Here is a 21,178-nt window from a genome sequence, read left to right on the forward strand (position 1 = left end):
CTACTGCCCTCAATGGCTCTCTTCTGCATCTCTGCAGAAACTCTCCCCAGCTTTAGATTCACGCATGAGCAGACCATTTCAGGAATGAGATAGTGTTTTTTCTCTAACAGGGGTTGCACTGCCCCAGCAGGAAAGTAACCGACAGAGGAAGCAGGTCGAACAGAGATGCTTAGTCCTATACTGTGGTGTTACTTTGATAACGAGAAAAAAATAATGGCACTTATAAAATTGAAATCTTTGGCTTTCTTAGTAAAGTGCATCAAGCCCAACTTACTGGGTTCTAAAGCATCATGATCCACAGTACATAACAATCTTCTAAATGTTTCACTAAATCCTGACAAAATTCAGCAAATAAACGGTACATACAGTGATGGACCTGGAGGGAAATATTCAATATGTATGCTAAATTAAAACTGGAGCCTCCAAATTGGGTGCAATTTCAGAAAGAAGAAAAGAACACGCACACTAATAATTAGGTAAAAACAAAGATACCCACTCTGTATGCTGAAAAACAATAAGAAATTTGTAATCCTTTGATCTTTATATTTTTTTCTAGTAGTGTATGCCACTGCTAAATTATAAGATTTTTTACATTATTCTTGTGAGAAAATTACCATCATTTTCTATAAACTCTCCAATTCCAGTATATACTCTAAGATAAGAGATTAAATGACATTTTAAGTCTCTGATGCCTCGGATAAGAATTCTCAATGCATTCTGTTCACATTGAGTGTTTTGAATTGTAAAAGAATACACAAAAGAGGCAGAGTGGGCTGTACAGCAAAAGCACAGGCTTTGGAGAAGACATATTCAGGTAAGTCCCACATATTTGGCAGGGCCTTGGCTGAGTTTTTTTTGCCTCTGAGCCTCATTTATCTCATTTGTAAAATGAAGCTACTATTATCTGTTTCACCCGTTACTGAAAGGATCAATTACTGGCATACTCAATAGTCTCTACTATTTTCTCCTTTCACACTTACTAAAAGGAAAAAGTTTGTTTTGCTTTATGTCAAACAGGAGGCTTTTCCTGAAATAGTCCAGTGTATGTATTTGTATAGGGATGAATAGTGTCCTCCAAAAAGTCATGTCTACCTGGAACCTATGAAAGTGACCTTATTTGGAAATAGGGTCTTGTAGATGTAATCAAGTTAAGATGAGGTCGTACTGGAATAGGGTGGGCCCTAAATCCAATGACTGGTGTCCTTATAAGAAGGGCCTGTGAAGACAGACACAGGAATGGCCCTGTGACAATGGAGGGAGAGACGAGAGTGATGCTGACACAAGCCAGAAAATGCCAAGGACTGCTGGCCACCATCAGAAGCTAGGGAGAGGTGAGGAAGGATTCACCCCAGAGCCTCCAGAGAGAACACGGCCCTGCTGACACCTTAATTTTGGACTTCTAGCCTCTGGAACCATTAAAGAATAAATTTCTCTTGTTTCAAGCTACCCTGTGTGTAGTACTTTGTTACAGTAGCCCTAGGAAACTAATACAGTATTGAGTCCTGAAACAGAAATGAAGCATTTTGGCTCATCTCCCACAAAGAAAAAACATACCATTTATTTCGCTACGGCTGAATAGTCATCGGCGCATTCCAAGATTGTTTGATGTGGATTTTCCAAGAACACAATTTAGTAGTGCGTTATTGAGGGATCATGTTTACAAGTGAACAAGACGTAACTAAAGCAGGCTTTAACTAACTAAAAAGGTCAGTGGAGGATGAGTTATATTAGTGGATCCTGATTTCCAAGAAACTTAAGAACCACCAAGACAGGGCCCATATGGAAGCAGCTCTGGAGTCAGTGAAGGCAGGAGTCACCATCTGGTTTCCAATCTTGTTCTTCCTGTGGATGAACTTCATTCTTTTCTCTAGCTGCAGTCTGTCTTTAGCCAGCAGGTGAAAACATGACTGCTGGCAGCTTCCAAGTTTTCTCTTTTACAGAGCTGAACCCCTGAAGAAAGACTACTTTCATTTTCTGGGTCCCCAAGTCCAAAACGCCTGGAGGAACACTTTGGGTGGCCTGAGCTGGGTCGCCTATCCACTCCTGAACCACCTGTTGGAGCCCTGTGGCCGGGCAGGTACCAGAGAGAGGGATGGATGGAGACGATCTAACAAGGAACAGCTCTAGTTTCCTTCCTGATTAAGTAGTTCCACTTTTTTCAATTTACCCCAAATTCTGCTATAATGCTAAAACGAGTGAGCAACCAGGAGCAGAGAACTAATTTTAAAGGCAGATACAGATATAATTGGAAGAATAAGAAGTAGTAATAGATAAATCATCAATACACGTAATACATTGATAAAGAACTTTAAAGAAGAACCAATAAGCACGTGAACTGGATGCTTTATGTAAGTATAAATGAAACAATTTTCACAGTTGGAATTACTGAGAAACAATTTTCTCTATTTAAATAATAGAAGAGAATATAAGAAATCAAGCAACCATTTTTATTTGAAGAGTTATTTTAAAGAAGTTTTTATATTTGGGTAGTAAAAGAACTATATTTCATCAGCAATAAACAGTTGACTGCATTGTGTGAGCAGGGCACTGAAGGGTCATGAGATTGTTTCTAGAGAAAATTAAATTCAATATATAACTTGTAACTTTCTTAGACATAGAAATTATCACTTACCACAGCACTGGGGTTTCTATCAGCTCGATTTACTTCAAAAGAATTTATTTTATGGGCACTCATTTCATCAGTGTCAGCAATGATATAATGTCTAGGAGAGTAAGCATCGGACAAGTTCTCGAGCAGCCTCAGGATCTCCGTGGTATGACCACCTGGAAAAAAATATTGGAAGGCCTGAGATTAAGAAACCGGTAATGGACATATCCATCTGACTACATTATACTATGTTTTGTGTATTTCTCAAAACACAGCAGGAATATTTGGAAATGATAATCTATGCCCTTGTATAAATACTACCTTTATATGGGGGAAGAGGATAATAAACGTATAAAAATAAAATCAGCACCAGCAGTAGGTTGTGCTACTGTACTAGCTGAGGAAGGTACAAAGAAGTATAAGACACAGATCCTGTTATCAAGAAGTCTGGTGGGGAAGGGACAAGACACACAGATATACAGAGAGTGATGCAAGACAGCAAGAAACATTAAAATGGGGTTTGGGGGAGGGAACAAGCAAAAGGTTATGAAAAAACAATGTCCTAAGCATAGGGGAGATCCCTGGTAAAGGCTGAAATGACTTGAAAGGTGCAGCTGATGGACAGATATGAGTAGGGAGGCCACTGGGTGGGGGTGGGATTATTAGGACAGGAGAAGGTAAGATCTGGGATGGGTGATCAAGGCGTGGTGGGAACACTGGGAAGAAAGAGGAGAGTGAAGTAAGGTCAGGAAAGTAGGCTGGAAAATGGGAAGACAGTTGCTGAAGGTTTCTGTGTTGTGAAGTAACATCAGGGAGGCATGAGCACTGACCCCCAGGTCTCAGATCTTCCTAAGGAAGACTTTTGTTCAACAGCTCCTAACAGAGGTCTTAGACCTAACAGAGGTCTCAAATATTTACCAGCTTCACCCAACAATTGTGTGTTCAATTTCTGAAATCGTACAATCTCCAAAATTTTCATACTTTAATTTTAAAACCATGAATTTAAAAACCAACTGTGTTCACTGAGGTTTCCTTCAGGGGAAAAAACCCAAAAGAACATTTACCTATTACATTAACTATATACCAATTAAGCAAAGCAATCAAACTCCTTAAGAATGGGCCCTATCATACCTATCTAACTGCACAATCCCCTGGCCTCAGCCAGGTTGATGTCTTTAACGTTCTCTGTGTTCATCTCATTTGTTACCTCTTCCTTGTCTCTGGTCACACTACAAAGCTCCCCCAACTCACCTCCCTTACTATTGCAAGAAAGCTTTCAATAGCGATACAGTGAACATATAGGATAATCAGACAAATTATGTGTTTTCTCCAAACGCATGTATTTTCTTATAGTAGAAAGGGAAAGATTACTCTCTAGATCCCAGAAGGAATTAGATATAGAAATAAAGTCAGCATAGAGTAAGTATAACAGGAATTAGAATCATGCTTTAACTTTATAACTTGTCAGCCATCTTCTTATGCAGGGCAAGTAATTTACACATCTTATACTCATTTTATCATTTTTGTTTTTAACTTTGAAAAAGTGTGGTGGTTTGCAAAGTAGGTACTTGTTTTCAGAGCTGGAACAATTAAGGATAAATCCGAATATATACATCTTCCACTGCAATTAAAACTTCATTTTAACTGCTTTAACAGTCTTTTTTTTTTTTCCTTAAAAGGAAACTCTCACTGAATACATTCTTTGAAAAATTAACTTTGTTACTGAATAAAGTCATTAAAATGATGAGCTTCATCTTGCATTTTACTTTTTTATTAAGACTTGTCCTTTGGGAATGAAATCTTCTCAGTTCTTTCTTAAAGTATATCCAGAATCCAATCACTTCTCACCACCTCTTTTGCTAGCACCCTGCTCCAAACCACATCACTCTCACGTGGATTATGACCAAAGCTTCCTGGTCTGTTCCCTCCTCTGCACTTGTCCATTCAAGTGTCCACTTGAGTCTATTCTCAACACAGCCTCTAGACTGATCTTCTTAAAAAGAGTTGATCAAATTATTTACCTCTGCTCAAAACCCTCCAAGGGCTCCCCTTCTCATATGGAATAAAAGGCTTTTTGTAAGCCGACCCTTATTGTTACCTCTTGGACCTCATCTGCTTCTTCCCCCCTTACTCAGTCTACTCCAGCCACTCTGGCCTCCTTGCTGTTGGGTATCTGTCATCTCCCCAGGAGGCTTTACCTGACAATTCTGACGAAAATGCAACTTTCTTTCTCCTTGCCTCTTCCTAACCCACATTTTTCAAAGCAGAAACAGAAGGCTCAGTGAGGATAACTAATTTGCACAAGATCACCAAATTAGTAAGTGGCAGAGATGTGATTCAACTCTGGTGTTATGTTCATTTAGAGGCACGTGGTCCTAACCTCTGCATGGTAGGAAGCAGTGGAGTAGTGCCAACAGCTCTGTAGAGCAGGGTTTAAAATACCCTTACGCGATCTGCATGGGGCTTGCCTCCCCACATCCAACTCAGTACAATAGTGCCCTTGCACCTCTGGTCATCCCAAGTGCTATGGCCTTCTTTTCACACCCTCGCAGCCCTCAAAGCCCCAGCTCCCCCTTGTCTGGCTACTTCTTAGTCATCTTTCAAGTCTCAGTTTAGACATCACGACTTCCAGGAAGCTTCCTGTCTCAAGTTCAGAAAAAGTGGCGCCCAGCGTGAACTTCCATAGCAGTTTTTACTTCCCAGGTTATAGCACTTATTGTGGCAAGTACCCATTCTGCTTTTCGTTTTCTGTTAGTTTTTCTATATTCTCCATTTCATTCACTGCTGTGTCCTCACAGCTTTCACACTGCTTGGGACATAGTCAGCACTCCACGGCAAGTCGTATTCGTCAGTTTTGTTATTTCCAGGGCTTAGCTTAGTGCCTGACCTCCCCTATGGCTCAAAATACATTAGGTGAATAAAGTAATGAATTACACGTGGACATAAGTTTTGACCATTTGCTAATACTTATAATATTATGCTATCTGGATGCAATCTCCTGGCATTTCTGAATGTACACAGCATGTATATGTATCGCTCTGTCAGAGCTGTCCATTTAAAGCGGTACGCCTACAGAGCTGGCCGACTCCGTTTGGATTGTATTACCTGATTGCACAGGTTGTTGTTCATCCCCCGGCACAATATCCTGAAGTGTGTATTGTTCTCCCGTTAGTAGGTAACTGTTTCTATCCTCGTGGATTTTGTATATGTATATTTATAAATGTGACAATTCGCTTTGTCTCGCTTATCATGTAGTATTCGTGATTCCTAAATTAAATCCCAAATGCCTAGATTAATAATGCAAAACAGCAGTTTTTATTCAGGCAAATTGCATGTTACCATCACGGGCTTCTGTGTCCTCTCTGTTCACTAACAATTTGTTAGAAAAATATACGCTACAGAGACGCTTAATTACAGACAAGTGTAAGTAACTCATTTGTCATTAAAAATGCGGCCTGGGCCACATCAACAACAGACCAGCATTTTGCCCAGCCTGGGCTGACCCGCTCCAGTCCCGCAGAGAAACTACAAATCTCAGCATGCAACGCTGCACAAAGTGCTAGGGGCCCTGCGAACAGCGCCGCGGTGGACTCTGGGGTTTGTAGTACCCGACCCGAGCCCGCCAGTCACCGCCCGGAGACTCACCGGACCCAGCCACCACCAAGAGGCTGAGAGACCGCCGGGGCACAGCGGCGCGGGGACGCAGCACTACCCATAGCCGCACTGCCAGCAGCACGGCCACGGTTCCTGCCGCCGCCGCGAGGATAAGGGTACCACCCATTCGAAGACAAGACGCATGCGTGCTATCCCCCGGCGCCGGCCGCAGGAGCGGTGAAAGTTCAAAACTACGGGCGCTGCGGAGACCCAAACTCGTGGTGTGGGCCTCTTGGTGGGCGGGGCTTGTTGGCGGTGGGAGGAGTTCAGGGCCAGAGGCGGAAGCCTGGCCTCAGACCACTCCGCTGGGTGCCCGGCGGGATTCTGCGCACGTACCGCCCATGCGTAAACTGAAATTCGCGGATTAAAGCGGTGGAGCAGTTTGGTTTCGGTTCGTGAGGAGGTGAGGCCAGCTGGACGCCCTAAAAAGGACCGCCCAAGTTAGCAGGTGTTCCAAATTAACTAACTTTGTGAATTCCACCTGAGGCCAGTGGCATACGTGCCAAGGGAAATGTTTCTGTTGCACATGCACAGCTACTGAAAGTGCTTGCCAGTGAAAGGTACCTTGGTACAAAAAATTGAATTTCGGGTTCTCATCCAAATCTCCTCTTTGCCAGCACTCATATTTTTAATTTTTCTAGTCTTTTTCACAGATCTCAGTGTGACCAGAGTAGCTAGCTGAGGGTGATCACCTCAAGTTACGGCATGTTCCTGAGAGCAGTGGAAGTTCAGTGGTTCAAGGTAGTGAGATAGAGAAAGAATCGTCCTATTCAGTTAATTTTACCACAAAGGCAACACCTCCCCCAATCCCAATTTTGCTTATTTTTATGTTTACTTAATCCACATTGCAGCAATATAAAAAGGCTGAGATTAGAGAAGCCCCTTCACCCCAAGTGTAATTTGCCTTCAGTCCCCAATGGACCTGTAGGTTAGATAGGACAAGTATACAGATGAGTAAACAAGTCCAGAAAGGTGAAACAGCTTGCTCAAGTGAAATAGTGGCAGATGTAGATTTAGAAACTGGAAACCCTAACTACTGCTGCATAGGAGTTTACGCCGTGTATTCCTTTGCCAAATTCAAACTTCCTTGATTTTCAAACTTGCTTAGATCTTAGAATGTGTTTTTAAAAATGCAGCCTTGGGCTTCCCTGGTGGCGCAGTGGTTAAGAATCCGCCTGCCAATGCAGGGGACATGGGTTTGAGCCCTGGTCCGGTAAGATCCCACATGCCATGGAGCAACTAAGCCCGCGAGCCACAACTACTGAGCCCACGTGCCACAACTACTGAAGCCCGGGCGCCTAGAGCCCGTGCTCCGCAACAAGAGAAGCCACTGCAATGAGAAGCCTGCGCACTGCAATGAAGAGTAGCCCCTGCTAGCCACAACTAAAGAAAGCCCGCATGCAGCAACGAAGACCCAACGCAGCCAAAAATAAAATAAAATAAGTAAATTTATTTAAAAAAAAAAAATGCAGCCTCTCAGAGTACAATAGGGAGCTCCTGAATCAGAATCTCCAGGGGAGAGGACTGAGGTCAGCTCCTCTAACCAATGTGTCTATTTCTATCAGCAGGCAAGTTTGGGAGACATTTAGGTACTTTGTAGCATCATTTTCTGGCTAATGGACCTCACATACTTCCTGTATTCTATCAAATCCTCTTAACCCTATATCCTCACAATAAGGTCATAAGGTGAATATTATTCCCCTCTTTACAGATAAAGAAAAGGATTCTATAAAAGTTAAATAATTTGCCTAAGGTTAGCTAGTGGGGAATTCCCTGGCAGTCCAATGGTTAGGACTCTGCGCTTCCACTGCAGGGGGCACAGGTTCCATCCCTGGTCGTGGAACTAAGATCCTGCATGGTGTTAGTAAGTGGTGGAGAAATTTTATAATTGTGGGCTTAGAAGTCAATGCTTCTCAAATTTTGATGGAATCAGAATCCCCTGGGCTTACAAATACGTAGTTGGAAGTCCAGAGGTAGGGCCTCTGGCGCAGTATGAAAAACAACTTAAGAATATTACAAAAGATGTAGTTTTATTTCATCTACCCACTCTGCCATTCCCAGCAATGGCTTCAGCCTAAGACTCTCAGCCATCATGCTTTTAAAAGAAGACATTAGTTGTCTCAGAAATTTACATCCAGGCAGGGCAGTCTCCAGATTTCAAGAGGTTATCTTGTCCTTGGGTCTTTTTTTTAAGAGTGAGGAAACCTTTTCCAGAACCTCCCACAGCAGACTTTCACTCCTTTTGGCCAAATTAATATCACTTGCCCCTTCATAAAAGGAATGAGACCACAAATCTGGCTGAGGTAGGATGGAGGATGGCCTACAACTCACCTGTGGTATCTGGCAGTTTGGTGGAGGGTGGGTACTGAACAAAACGGACCTTCTCTTGGAGAGGAGGATGTTGGAGGAGGGTGGAGGAAAGATCATTGCTGGGTAGGCAAATAACAGTGTTTGGATTGCTGCGAAGGTAATGCGTCTGAGCTGGTGTTGTAAACTGACACAGGCAATGCGGATGTTTGGCTTATTAATAATGTTAGTCTCTAGGCCCCAAAAGACACCCCTGCATTCCCTAGTACCCATCCCCTCACTACTGTCATTACCAGTGTCTGTACGAAATATCAGTTTGATCACACTTAGTTGTAGATGGAATGAATGGGGAGTGATCAAGCATTTTAGTGGCTGCCAGTAAATGCAGAGAATCAAAGAGGGTGGAATAGCAGACGTTGTTTGGAGTTATTGGTTGATTATTTTGAATTAAGTCTAGGGTCAAACCGTTCAGTGTTCCTGACAAGGAAGTTGAGGACTGCAGGGAGGAGCTGGGTGGCAGGTGGAGACAGGAACAAAGTTGGGAACTCCTGAACACAATAAATCAGGAGTGTTTTATTCACCCACAAATTGCTGGGTGAGCTGAGTCCTGGGCTGTGACAGGCACGGAATATAATTAAGAGGTGAATAATATGTACTGGATTAATCAGAAAAGGCAGGACTGAACAGGACGAAGCAACTAAAATTTCTCTTGGGAAGGTAAGTTGCATTGACAATGCAGTTAACAGTTGCACAGAGGTAAATTATACTGTGTGAAAAGCATGAAAATGTATTAATAATTGATAAACTGAATAATAGTATTGAGCCATAATCAACCATAAGTAAAGTCTGCCTGGGAAGTGATTTTTATTATCTTCTTAAACCTATTTTCTAAAGTTTCTGTGACAAATACTATTCATGAATATTTTTAAAATTAAGATTATTTTGCACTATTGAATGGAATTGTACTTGTTAATTTAGTCAGCATATTTAATGAGCGCCTGCTACGTGCTAGATTTAGGTGCAGGGGATCTTGTATGACAGTAGTAGTCCAGACAAAAACCTTAGACGAGGAAGATGACAGTGGGAGGTAGAAGAGGGTAGATTTGAGATATATTTTATGGATAGAGTCAGTAAGACTCGTTGATGGATTAGATATTGGGAATCAAAGTGGCTCTTAGATTTTTGGCTTCAAAACTGGCTGGATAGTGTCATTTGCTCAGACTAGACAGACAGGAAGAGAAACAAGTTTTTGTGAGTGGAGAAAGGGGAGGAGATGATGAAAATGAAGTGTTCTGTTTTGGTTGTTAGTTTGAATAGCCTGTTAAACATCCAAGTAGTTGTGTCAAATAGGCAGTTTATGTATAAATCTGAAGTGTGGGTTAGAGCTAGAGGTATAAATTTAGAATTCAGCATGTAGATGGTATTTAAAGCCATGGGACTGGGTGAGATCACCTGGGGAGGGAATTTAGGTCAGTCCTGTCCGACAGAAGTTTCTGCAATGATGGAAATGTTTTGTGTCCACGTTGTCCACTAGACACATGGCCTGCTGAGCACTTGAAATGTGGCTAGTGCTATGGAGGGACTGAATTTTAATTTTATTTCATTTAAATTATTTTAAATTTAAATACATTGGCATTAGCCAATGGCTAATGTATTCGATAGCTTAGGATAGAGAAGAGTCTGGGATCATTAATATTTAGAGGTCTAGTCAAGAAGACTGGGCCAGCAAAGAAGGTGGAGAAGAAGAAGCCAGGAAGATAGGAGGAGAATCAGGAGATAATGGTGTCCACAAAAACCACAGGAGGAAAATGATTCAAGAATGGGAGTGCAGTTAGCTATGTCATATGGTGCTGATAGGTGGCATTAGGTGACTTGGGAACAAATCAGTCACTGGGGATCTAAACAGGAGCAGCATTTCCATGGAAGGGTGGTTGTGGAAGGCAGATAGAAATGGGCAGAGGAGAGAATGGGAGATGAAGAGAAGCAGTGTCTGTAGACAGTCATTTCAAGTTTTTCTTTGGAGGGGAATGGAAAAATTGGATGGGAAATATGAGAGAATTTGTAATCAAGGGCATGTTTTTTTTAAGATGGGAGTTAACTGACATATTTATTTGATGTTAAAAATGATCCAATAAAGGAAAATTGATTTAGGTGAGAAAAGGAGTGAGGACAGGAGCACATTTATCTTAAAAATGAAAAGGGTTGGAATCTTGAGCACAAGGGGAGCAGTTGGGCTTTGACAGGAGGGACCCTTATTCCACAGTAACAGAATGGAGGGCAGGGATAGGGATGCAGGTCCTGGGAGGTTTGTAGAATTGGCGGTGAATAGATAAGGGTGTGGAGACTGGGGGTGCAGAAGAGTATGAGAAGCTCAAGAAGAAAGAAGGTATGAAATAATCACCTTGAAGAGTAATTGGCATACTCACCAGGATCAGCCTAGGATTTCTGGGCAGATTGAGATGCCCATCTGTAGCTTGTGATAACAAATATAGAGAGAAACCAGTGGGCGTGATTTTATGTCTTTTCCCCCCACTGGAAAAGGCAGACAGTTGGCTTTAACCACAGTTAGATTTTTGACAGGTGACTACATAAGAGAGAAGGTTCTTTTCAAGGGAGTGAGGTCCATGGAATTTCCTCTTGACATAGTGGAAAGTGAAGACAGGGGAGTGGAGGTGGGACAGTGGATGAATCATGGAAGAGTATAAGGCCAGTGGACTGGAGGCCTAAAGAAAGTTGAAACATTGCAATGAAAAACTAGAGTCAGTGAACTATAGATATAAGAGGTGGTGATCAGAGAGTGGGATGCTTGAAGGAAATATTGTCTTATTGCTGGTGGTAGTATTTAGGGTATGACAATAGGAATGGATGAAAAAGATCATTGGGGGTCACTAAGGGGTAGAGAGGAAGCAAATGAGCTCGGAACTCAAGTCTTCAAAGAGTAAGAGGTTGAAAGATGACAGCAACCAAAAAGAGCATTGATTATAAGCTAGATATATTCCATTTGTCCTTCCAGATCCACGTTTCTCCACCCCACTCAGTGCCATGGGAACTCAAACCTGGATTAAATCAACAGGTTTCCTTGCTCTCTGGTTCTGGTTGGGTTTGGCCAAGGGGGATCCTCAGCAAATTGGATGGAGAGAGGCTGTGCCCCTGAACTGAAGATTTCTGCTCTTCAGTGTGGCCTTCTCTACACATCTCTCTCCTTCTGGGTCCCAGAGTGCCCTTTCCTTGTTCCCTCAGGCTAGGGGTGGTAACAGTTCCGTTGTTAGTAACCCTGAGTCACTGTACGATCCCTTGTGCCTTCCCTACCTCATTCACACCTTTGTAAATACAGTTGACCCTTGAATCGCACAAGGTTGAACTCTGGGCATCCGCTTATATGTGAAGTTTTTTCAATAGTAAATACTTCAGGACTACATGATCTGTGGTTGGTTGAATCTGTGGATGCAGGAACTGTGGCTGGAACCACAGATATGGAGGAACCATGGATATGGAGGGCTGACTATAAATGATGCTAGGATTTTCCATTGCACAGAAGGTTGGCACCTCTAACCCCTGAGTTGTTCAAGGGTCAGCTGCAGTCCCTTTATTAGATCATCCTCAAATTAACCTAATGCACGTGTGCCATCTGTATCCTGTTGGGGATGCTGATACAGGGTGGTACAACTGCATGACCAGAACTTCAAAGGAGCTGGAGTTTTGGAAAGAAGGAGAAAGCTACAGATGGTTTGGAAGCAGTGATAGGGGTCAAGAGGGGTACTTTCCCCACCTCCCGTGTGGGTGTGAGAATCAAATGGCCACTATTTGAGAAACATATTGAGGAAATGTGGGAGAGCAAGGGTTCAGCTTATGCAGCAAAGTGGAGAAGACATTCAGAAAGAAGTTGAAGATATAGAGGAAGTTTGCAGATACAGATCAGGAGGTCCAGAGGTGCACTGAAAGTGTTTGAAAGGTGGTGAGGCATGCGAGTTGGACCAGATTTGGGTATTTACAAGTAACTACAGAGACAAGAATCAGGATGATACTGGCTCATCTGGGAGGCTTCTGGGGATTGAAGTAAATAGGGGTGAGGGCAGGCTCTCAGTTCAGTTCTACTGTTACCTGTTATGTGCTGCACCCGGGGTTGGGGCAGGGACAGTGGTAAGGCAGTTGACAGTTAACACCCAAGCAGTGATTTAACAGTGATCCTGGCTATATGAACTGTGTACCTCTTACCAGAGCCTCCTAAAGAAAAGTCACCTTCTCACGCTCTCATGGGCTGCCTGGGAGGGTGGGCTGCTAGGAAGCCTGGCAGCTAAGCTGTTCCCACCAGAGTTCAACAATCTTCAGTCCTAATGAGGGTGGTAAAGAAAAATGAAGCTTTTCTGCAAGAGCCAGGGAGACCCACTTTGATCAGCATCATGTTTGCCCATGATAAGGTAGGATAAAGCTGGAAGGGAGTTCCTAGTCTGGGCCAGAGACAGAACTGTGGCCACCAGGACTGATGGTTGTATGTTTTAACATTAAAGATCTTCTGGAAGGTTGGGTAGGATGGGTGACAGAAATTGTGCCAGTAGAACCCAAATATCTGAATTATAGCCAAGACTTTTTTTTCCTTGTCAGATATACTTTATATATATTTAAGTCACGACCTTTTCCTGGATGAAGCCACTTCCTAGGACTCCTTGAATGCTAACCCTTGAAGGCCATTATATAATCCTTAACTGGCATTTTACTGTGTGCTTACTATATGCTAAGCCCTGAGAACATGATTTAACTTATCTAATGCTCACAACACCCCCATGTGGTAGGCATTATGATGATCCCCATTTTGCAAATGACAGAGAGATCACATCATTTGCTCTGAGTCACAAAGCTAGGACTTGGTAGTCAGGATTCAGAAAAGCTCCTTACAGTATCACTAAATGTATTTATTGTATATTTACACCAGCTTTTGTGCTATATATTAAAGAAAGAAAGATAGAAATATAGTATCATTTACTATGCCCAACTTTTCATTTATAAAATTAGAACTAAATAGGAGAAAGAGGATTTTGAAAAGTGGTTTTTTCACATGCCAGTCAAGAATTGCTCTTCTGTTTTCTAGCTTTTTCTCCAAGTACATTAAAAAAGGATACTAGATTAGATAGATAGGTAGATAGATAGATAAACATATGTATGCCTCTCTCTCTTTCTCTCCCTCCATATAGTTTATATAAATATATACATATACATATAAATATATATATATATCTTGATTCAAGCCTTGTTTAAGATGAATTTACAGTGAAATTACTAGACATGCTAATTTTGTTCTTTCACTTTATGTCCATTTATCTCAGATAAACCTTTCCAGATATGTTTATAAATCCCTTGCCCTAGCCTTGTGCACCCAAAATGCCTTTTCAGTTCCAAATTTAACAAGACATTAAAATCTTATTTAAAACTACATTCCCAAACTATCACGGTATCATACCAACTTACACCATTTACTAATGACAAACACAATAAAAGTAGCTTCTTTAATTTTCAAAGTTACCATATTTTCAGTTTTAGACTTTTATAAATAAACAATTCTATTTCTGCACATAACACTGCTTGTCTTTGAAATCTGTTGAATTAATTTTCTCCTCATCCCAACCCTCCCTCCCCGCCAAAGCCTCTGCCCAACACCTCCATCAAGTCCGTCTTTTCTTCTTCATCGTACATCTGCCCTTTTTTCTCTGTTTTTCTCAAGTTCTTTTCTGCTTCCATAGAGCTTTTTGTCCTTGATAGAAACACACAAATTATGTCTTCACTCTTATCTGACTATACATTATTCCTTAACTGTATATGAAAAAAAAAAGAAATTTATATACATAATCAAACATGCAGTCTACCATTTAGTAGGCTTTTATATAGTTTCTCAACTACCTCTCACAACCATCCTATGAACTTAAGTACTATTATTATCCCCATTTTGTAGGTGAGGAAATTAAGGCCTTAACCATGCTAAGTCTACACTGCTGGTGCTCTGATTTGACTTCCTATGGATGTACTGCGGCCAGCTAGTGGCTTCAGGGAATATAGTGATGTTACTTAGGGAAGGTAATTAATGCAGAAAATATGTTACATTAAGAAGAAGGGGGTAAGAAGAATGAAATTTACAGATGTGCCACCTAAAGCTTAGTGTTATTTTGTCTCGGAAATTTTGTGTAAATATTATATGAATATACTTTACAACAGCGGATATGTAGCTCTTGCTGTGCCCTTTAACCTGGTTTCTTCTCTGCGTCTCCATGATTTACTTAATATACTGTTCATCTTTCATCTATATTAGGTGCCCTATTCATTGTGAATCCCTTCTGAATTTGTTACAAACAGGCTTGACAATTTACTGGAAAACCGTTTTTGGATAGAAATTTCAAATTACTTAGCTATTTCCCAAACTTAAGATTCCCTTCTCCACACCAGTGCTCCAATGGGATCTTTGCTGGTTATATTTGTTTTGGAATAAGTTAAAAGATAACTTAAATGAACCTGAGAAAGTCTTAACACTTTGTAATACTTTATTAATGTTTACCTAGGGAACTGTGGAATAACTGTGTCTTAACTTAGAAATTTAAAAGAATCTCTAAATTTCCCTTTCTGAAAAGATGCTATGAACTAAACAAAAACTTTATGGTCAGTTTCCTCCACCAATTATGCCTTCTCTCCTAAATCTTTAACTACTGACTCTCATTGTATCTTTGCCCTTGGCCTATAACGCTCAAGTCTCTCCCATTAAAAAATAAAAGCACAATCAATAAAACCCTCCCTCAATCAGGCTGGCTCAGCATAACTCCTTTAAACTACCAGTCAGGCACAGCCCAACCACATTAAAATGGCACTCCAGACTTTAACCACACCTTTTATCCCTTTGCCAGAGTGTTTTTCCACTCCCAGTCTATTTTTAAGCAATTGGGCTATTTCGTGGAACTGAAGCCTTCTGGCGTGCACAGAGCAAAGTTATTTTTCTGGTGCTGAGAGGCAGTCATCCTGAACGTGTGGCCAGGCAGCCTGTTTTCGGTGAACTCCAAGCATACGTAGGCTCCTCTCAGCATATGGACGAAGCATGGCCCTCCCAGAGCTACAGAAGTCAGGTATGGACTGACACAGGCCTGGCCCTAGAATAACACCGTCCTGTGCATACTGGTTACCTCTATAATATACTGACCCAAAGAGTTTCTGAGTGTCTGAGAGCTTGGTTGAATTAGTACTTGTTCACAACGCACATTATGTATATGCTGGGCAGCTAGAACTGTGGACCACCCTGGTCTCTAGGAGCCAATACCCCAACTCCCAGAGGGTGGTTCTCATCCACATGCCAGTGGAACTAGTTATAACTAGTTGCCATCTTATCTCTTCTTTCCTAAAAAGTCAGTGTTCTTAAAGACTAGTCCATGCTTGCTGTCATGTTTTTCTTTGTTCATTTTCACTCCTTAATTCACTGAAATCTAGCTTCTGCCATAATTATTCACTAGTAACTGCTAGATTTTCAAATCCAAAGAGCATTTCCTTTTCTAGTTTTTCCTTGTCTTCTCTCTCAGGCAATTGAAATTTTTCTCCCGTTGACTTTCATTACTCCATTTTCTTCCTATTCTCCTCATATCACAATTGTTCTACCTTCATATTCTTCCAGGGTCTTTTTTTCTCTGTCTAATTCCCTTAAAATAAATTTTAAGAAAACTTTTTATTTAAAAAATATATTCAGAAAAGAAATGGAAATAATAAAATGGAAACTCGGGTACCCACCAACTAGATTTTGCCTTCCTCCCTTCCTTCCTTCCTTCCTTCCTTTCCTTCCTTCCTTTTTCAGACTATCATTGTCTTTCTAAGAAACAAAATGCTTATTTATCCCTCCCTCCCCCACTTTGGCTTTTTATTTCTGAGGTTTCTTAACCTTGGCTATCTTTTCTCCCAGGTCAATTGTTGTCATAATAAAATCCATTCTCTTCTTTTTTTTTTTTTTTTTTTTTAAATAAATTTATTTATTTATTTATTTTTAGCTGTGTTGGGTCTTCGTTTCTGTGCGAGGGCTTTCTCTAGTTGCGGCGAGCGGGGGCCACTCTTCATTGCGGTGCGCAGGCCTCTCACTATCGCGGCCTCTCTTGTTGCGGAGCACAAGCTCCAGACGCGCAGGCTCAGTAGTTGTGGCTCACGGGCCCAGTTGCTCTGTGGCATGTGGGATCTTACCAGACCAGGGCTCGAACCCGTGTCCCCTGCATTGGCAGGCAGATTCTCAACCACTGCACCACCAGGGAAGCCCCATTCTCTTTTTTCTGGTCACATGGTCACTCAACTGGAGATTACATTCCTTATCCTCTTTTGCAGCTAGGTATGATTTTTTTTTTTTTAAATAATTATTTATTTATTTATTTATTTTTGGCTGTGTTGGGTCTTCGTTTCTGTGCGAGGGCTTTGTCCAGTTGCGGCAAGCGGGGGCCACTCTTCATCGCGGTGCACGGGCCTCTCACTACTGTGGCCTCTCTTGTTGCGGAGCACAGGCTCCAGACGCGCAGGCTCAGTAGCCGTGGCTCACGGGCCCAGCTGCTCTGCGGCATGTGGGATCTTCCCAGACCAGGGCTCGAACCCGTGTCCCCGGCATTGGCAGGCAGATTGTCAACCACTGCGCCACCAGGGAAGCCCTAGGTATGATTTTGTGGTTAAGTTCTTGCCAGTGGAATATAGCTAGAAGCGATGGGTACAACTTTTGCCTTACCCTTTTAAAAGAAGATGGCTTGCCTTGGACTGCTTTCTGTCTCCTTCATAGACATGTCTGTGACCGGCTGCAGCCATGAAGATGAGGAAGACATGGTAGGAGAGGATGGAACAACAAGATAGAAGGAATCTGGGTCCTGAATGACCTCATAGAACAGAGTGCCCTGTCAGTCTAGGCCCAACTATGATGTGAACAGGAAAGAAACTTCCATTTTCTTTATGTCACTGATTTCTGGGGTCTCTTTATTACAGCAATATAGCATTTACTCTAATACAAAAATTGATACCTGGAAATAGGGAACTTCTAATAGAATCTTAAAACATATAGCATTACCTTAACAGTCAGACAATTGGCAGTGAGGAAACAGATCTTGCAGGCTGGAAAACTGATGATCCTTGTAATACCACTGCAAAATATTGTAGACATTTCTCCTACTCAACTTGGAAGGCTGACCATGTTCCTTCTATGGCTGAATTTTAGGGGAAGCATTTGGGGAGAACCAGAATATAAAAGTGTGATGGTTGCTCCTCACTGAACTTAGCAAGATTTTTTGGAAAGAAATGAGCTCACATAAGAAATGAGGGGTTTGGAAGCAGAAATGGAAGGAAATAAAGCGTATAGAAAATTGGGGCCTCACAGGGTTGGAAAATCCAACTATTTCTGTAGCCCAAACAGGAGGTAAAAGACTGTTTTTCAGAGACTTTCTTAAAGCCCTCCCATTAAGATTCCTCAGACAAAGAAAGAAATATAGCCTTCCAGCAAAGATCAGATTGAGGATGTTACCCTCACTTATTTTGTAAGATTACGTCAAATTAGCCACCATTAAAACAATGAAAAGAGGAATGGGTAGAGCATAGAAACTACAGAATAAGCTAGTTTAAGAGCCAGATCCAGAAAAGAACTTTGGTACCATTTCTGGCACATAGACTAGAGATGAATAGTACAAAAGCCTATTAAGTTTTTGAGGAAATTGCATTACTAAAGAAACCATAAATCTGACCTGCAAAAGCCATTCATTGTTTGTGTCCTCAGACAGTCTCCAGGCCAGCATAGTCTCCAACATCCTCTTCAATCTTGAACCTGGTGAATGATGGACAAGGAAGAACCTCCCAGAGGGTGAACCCAGGGGTCTTCAGGCATAACAAAAGGCATCCAGAAGGGTTCATCAGGGAACTTCTTCCATGGTCAGGGCAAAAATTTCTGTCTGGAAAGAAAACTATTAAGGATTACTGCTTGCTATATGTTTCCCATTCTTTCCTTTTTCAAATGGAAGTTTTTATTCTATTCCTGATCCACCATTGCATATTGGGTTGAAAGTAGGGATCAAGTAACTATTTTTTTGTTTATATGTCATTGGACTATATGTTGCCACATCTGGACAAGACAGAGAAAGCTGTACTTTCCCTGGAGGTAGTAGACCTTGAGCATAGGCCCACAGATGGTCTCTGTTAGAGAGGGAGGTTGAGATGTATGGGAAGAAGAGTGCACTTAGATATCTGGGTGGTCTGAGGGATTGACTGAATCTCTTTGTTTACCTTTACCTGAACTAATGCAGTCTTCCTGGGTGTTATGATTTGTATATTCAGAAACCTATCACCTGCATAATGACAACTTTCAATTTTGTATGTCCCACCAGGATTCTCTTTTATATTCTAGACCTATATTATCCAAATACTGAACACCTCTGCATAGATTTATCACAGGAGAAACCTTAATCGCCACATGTCCAAGACTGAAATGATTTCATTTCTCCTTAAACATGTACCTCCTCTGTGATAGATTGCAATAAATGGTCACAAACTCATCCCATCCCTCTACACACGCCCCTTTGCATTGTGACTTTTTGTTCTTCTCATCAAGAAGTGGACTCTAGGTCTCCACCTCCTTGTGTCTGGGCTTGCCTTGTGACTTGCTTTGATCAATAAAATACAGCAGAAGTAATGACGTGGGAATTATGAGCCTAGACCTCAAGAGGCCTTGCAGGCTTTGCTCTCACTCTCTTGGAAAGCTTCTGTCATTAATGTGAAGAAACCGGGGCTAGTCTCTTTGGGGATGAGAAGCTATGTGGAGAAAGGTGCCCAGCTGACATCCAGCACCAACCACTAACATGACTGGCAGCATAATGTGCAAGGCCCAGTAGGGCCCCTTGTTTCATAATTATTAAGAATTTTAAGACAGCAATAGAACAGTGAACCAAGCACAAGTTGCATGCGCATGCAGCTGGCCTTGATTGCTAGAGAAACCATTTTGGAGCATCAAGCCCTTGCCAAGCTGCCACAGCTGACTGTCACCACGTGAGTGAGCCCAGGCAAAACCAGCAGAAGAACGTCTCAACCAAGTTCATCCCAAATTGTCAACCCACATAACCGTCAGCTAATAAACAATTGTTGTTGTTTTTTTTTTTTTTTAATTTATTAATTTATTAATTTATTTTTGGCTGTGTTGGGTCTTCGTTTCTGTGCAAGGGCTTTCTCTAGTTGCAGCAAGTGGGGGCCACTCTTCATCGCGGTGCGCGGGCCTCTCACTGTCGCGGCCTCTCTTGTTGCGGAGCACAGGCTCCAGACGCGCAGGCTCAGTAGTCGTGGCTCACGGGCCCAGTTGCTCTGCGGCATGTGGGATCTTCCCGGACCAGGGCTTGAACCCGTGTCCCCTGCACTGGCAGGCAGATTCTCAACCACTGCGCCACCAGGGAAGCCCCACAATTGTTGTTTTAAGCCATGAACTTTGATGATTGTTTGGGCAGCAACAAATAATCAAGTCATCCTTATAATCTCTTATACTGGATAATTACAGCCTGAATCAATTAAACTCGCCCACACTTTCAACCTCATCCTATGAGGCTTGAAGAATTCTTTACGCTATCTGCTTCCCTATGTGTTCTCTCCTTACCCAGAAGTAAGTGTTGTGGAGTCAGACTACTGTGGTTTAAATTCTAGGTCCTCCCATTCTAATTGTGTGACCTTGGGCACATTATTTTACCCTTTTGTGCCTCTATTTCCTTATCTGCAAAACAGAGCTAACCTTGTGTTTTTTATGAGGATCTGTGAAAGTTGAATGAGTAACACGAACAGCACTGAACACAGTAACTGTACTCAATAAATGTTAGTTATTATGATCACCTTGGATTTAACACACTACCCGTGAGATTCAGGATGAAACCTGCAGGAGGACTGCAGAAGACTTCTGGGGTTGTACAGGAATTCAGAGAGGTAAAAAGAACAACAACAACAACAACAAAAAATAACAGACATGGTCTGAGAGAAACTATAAAGTAGTATGAGGTTAGAAACGTGATTTCTGGCGTCAGACTTTCTTCCCTTACATCTCAGCTCTGCCATTTGTTCTGTTTCTTTGGCAAGTTACTTAACCTCTTTAAGTCTTAATTTCATCAACTATAAAGTGGGACCAAGGAAAGGAAATCTCTTATAACATTATTGTGAGGCTTGAATAAGGACTAAATGATTACATCCTATAGGCCTGGCTTATAGACGTCCTGTGAGCCTGGCATATAGAATACGCCCACCACGTGATATTTGAAATGTGAGTATTGGTCAGAAAGGCAAGCCAAGATCACATTGAGAGGAGAATTACCAAATATAAAGTGACACTGTATACAAGACTGTAAGCAGGATATGAGGTAAGAGATTAGGAGCCAAAGAGAGGGTGAACAGATTAAGTTTGGAGATCAAGGCAGAAGTGAAACCATTCAAGACTTTGGTTGCCGCATCAGAAAGTCTGGAAGACATATTACATGTTTCCTAAACCTTTCTGCAAACTATAATGGCAAAGCAGAAAATGCTCTAGGAGCAGATTTTGGATTAGAGGGAACAGTTCAAACAAATCTTAGCATATTCTCCACCAATTAGCCTTTGAGGGTTCTCTCCATTTTT

General features: G+C 41.8%; 2 protein-coding genes across 7 annotated transcripts in view; one reads left to right on the forward strand and one right to left on the reverse strand.

Moving 5' to 3' along the window:
* The window catches only part of ALG14 (ALG14 UDP-N-acetylglucosaminyltransferase subunit), a 109,375-nt gene extending 102,859 nt beyond the window's left edge, over positions 1 to 6,516 (reverse strand). The window contains exons 1-2 of one of the 3 annotated variants that reach the window (XM_036845764.1): positions 6,254 to 6,516; positions 2,633 to 2,784 (exon numbers count right to left, since the gene is read on the reverse strand). In XM_036845764.1, coding sequence (XP_036701659.1) covers positions 2,633 to 2,784; positions 6,254 to 6,389 — 288 coding nt within the window. In that variant the 5' untranslated portion in view covers positions 6,390 to 6,516. The remainder of the gene's footprint in view (positions 1 to 2,632; positions 2,785 to 6,253) is intronic. The other 2 variants (XM_036845744.1, XM_036845754.1) reach the window with 2 other exon arrangements.
* A 130-nt stretch (positions 6,517 to 6,646) lies between these two features.
* Positions 6,647 to 21,178, forward strand: part of LOC118891859 (TLC domain-containing protein 4-like) — a 93,634-nt gene continuing 79,102 nt past the window's right edge. Inside the window, exon 1 of one of the 4 annotated variants that reach the window (XM_036845711.1) lies at positions 6,647 to 6,665. The gene's annotated coding sequence lies outside the window, so the exon portion shown is untranslated. Of the gene's footprint in view, positions 6,666 to 15,597; positions 15,670 to 21,178 lie in introns of those variants that run through there. The other 3 variants (XM_036845692.1, XM_036845658.1, XM_036845668.1) reach the window with 3 other exon arrangements.

This window comes from Balaenoptera musculus, chromosome 1, assembly GCF_009873245.2.
Source record: "Balaenoptera musculus isolate JJ_BM4_2016_0621 chromosome 1, mBalMus1.pri.v3, whole genome shotgun sequence".
Taxonomy (NCBI): domain Eukaryota; kingdom Metazoa; phylum Chordata; class Mammalia; order Artiodactyla; family Balaenopteridae; genus Balaenoptera; species Balaenoptera musculus.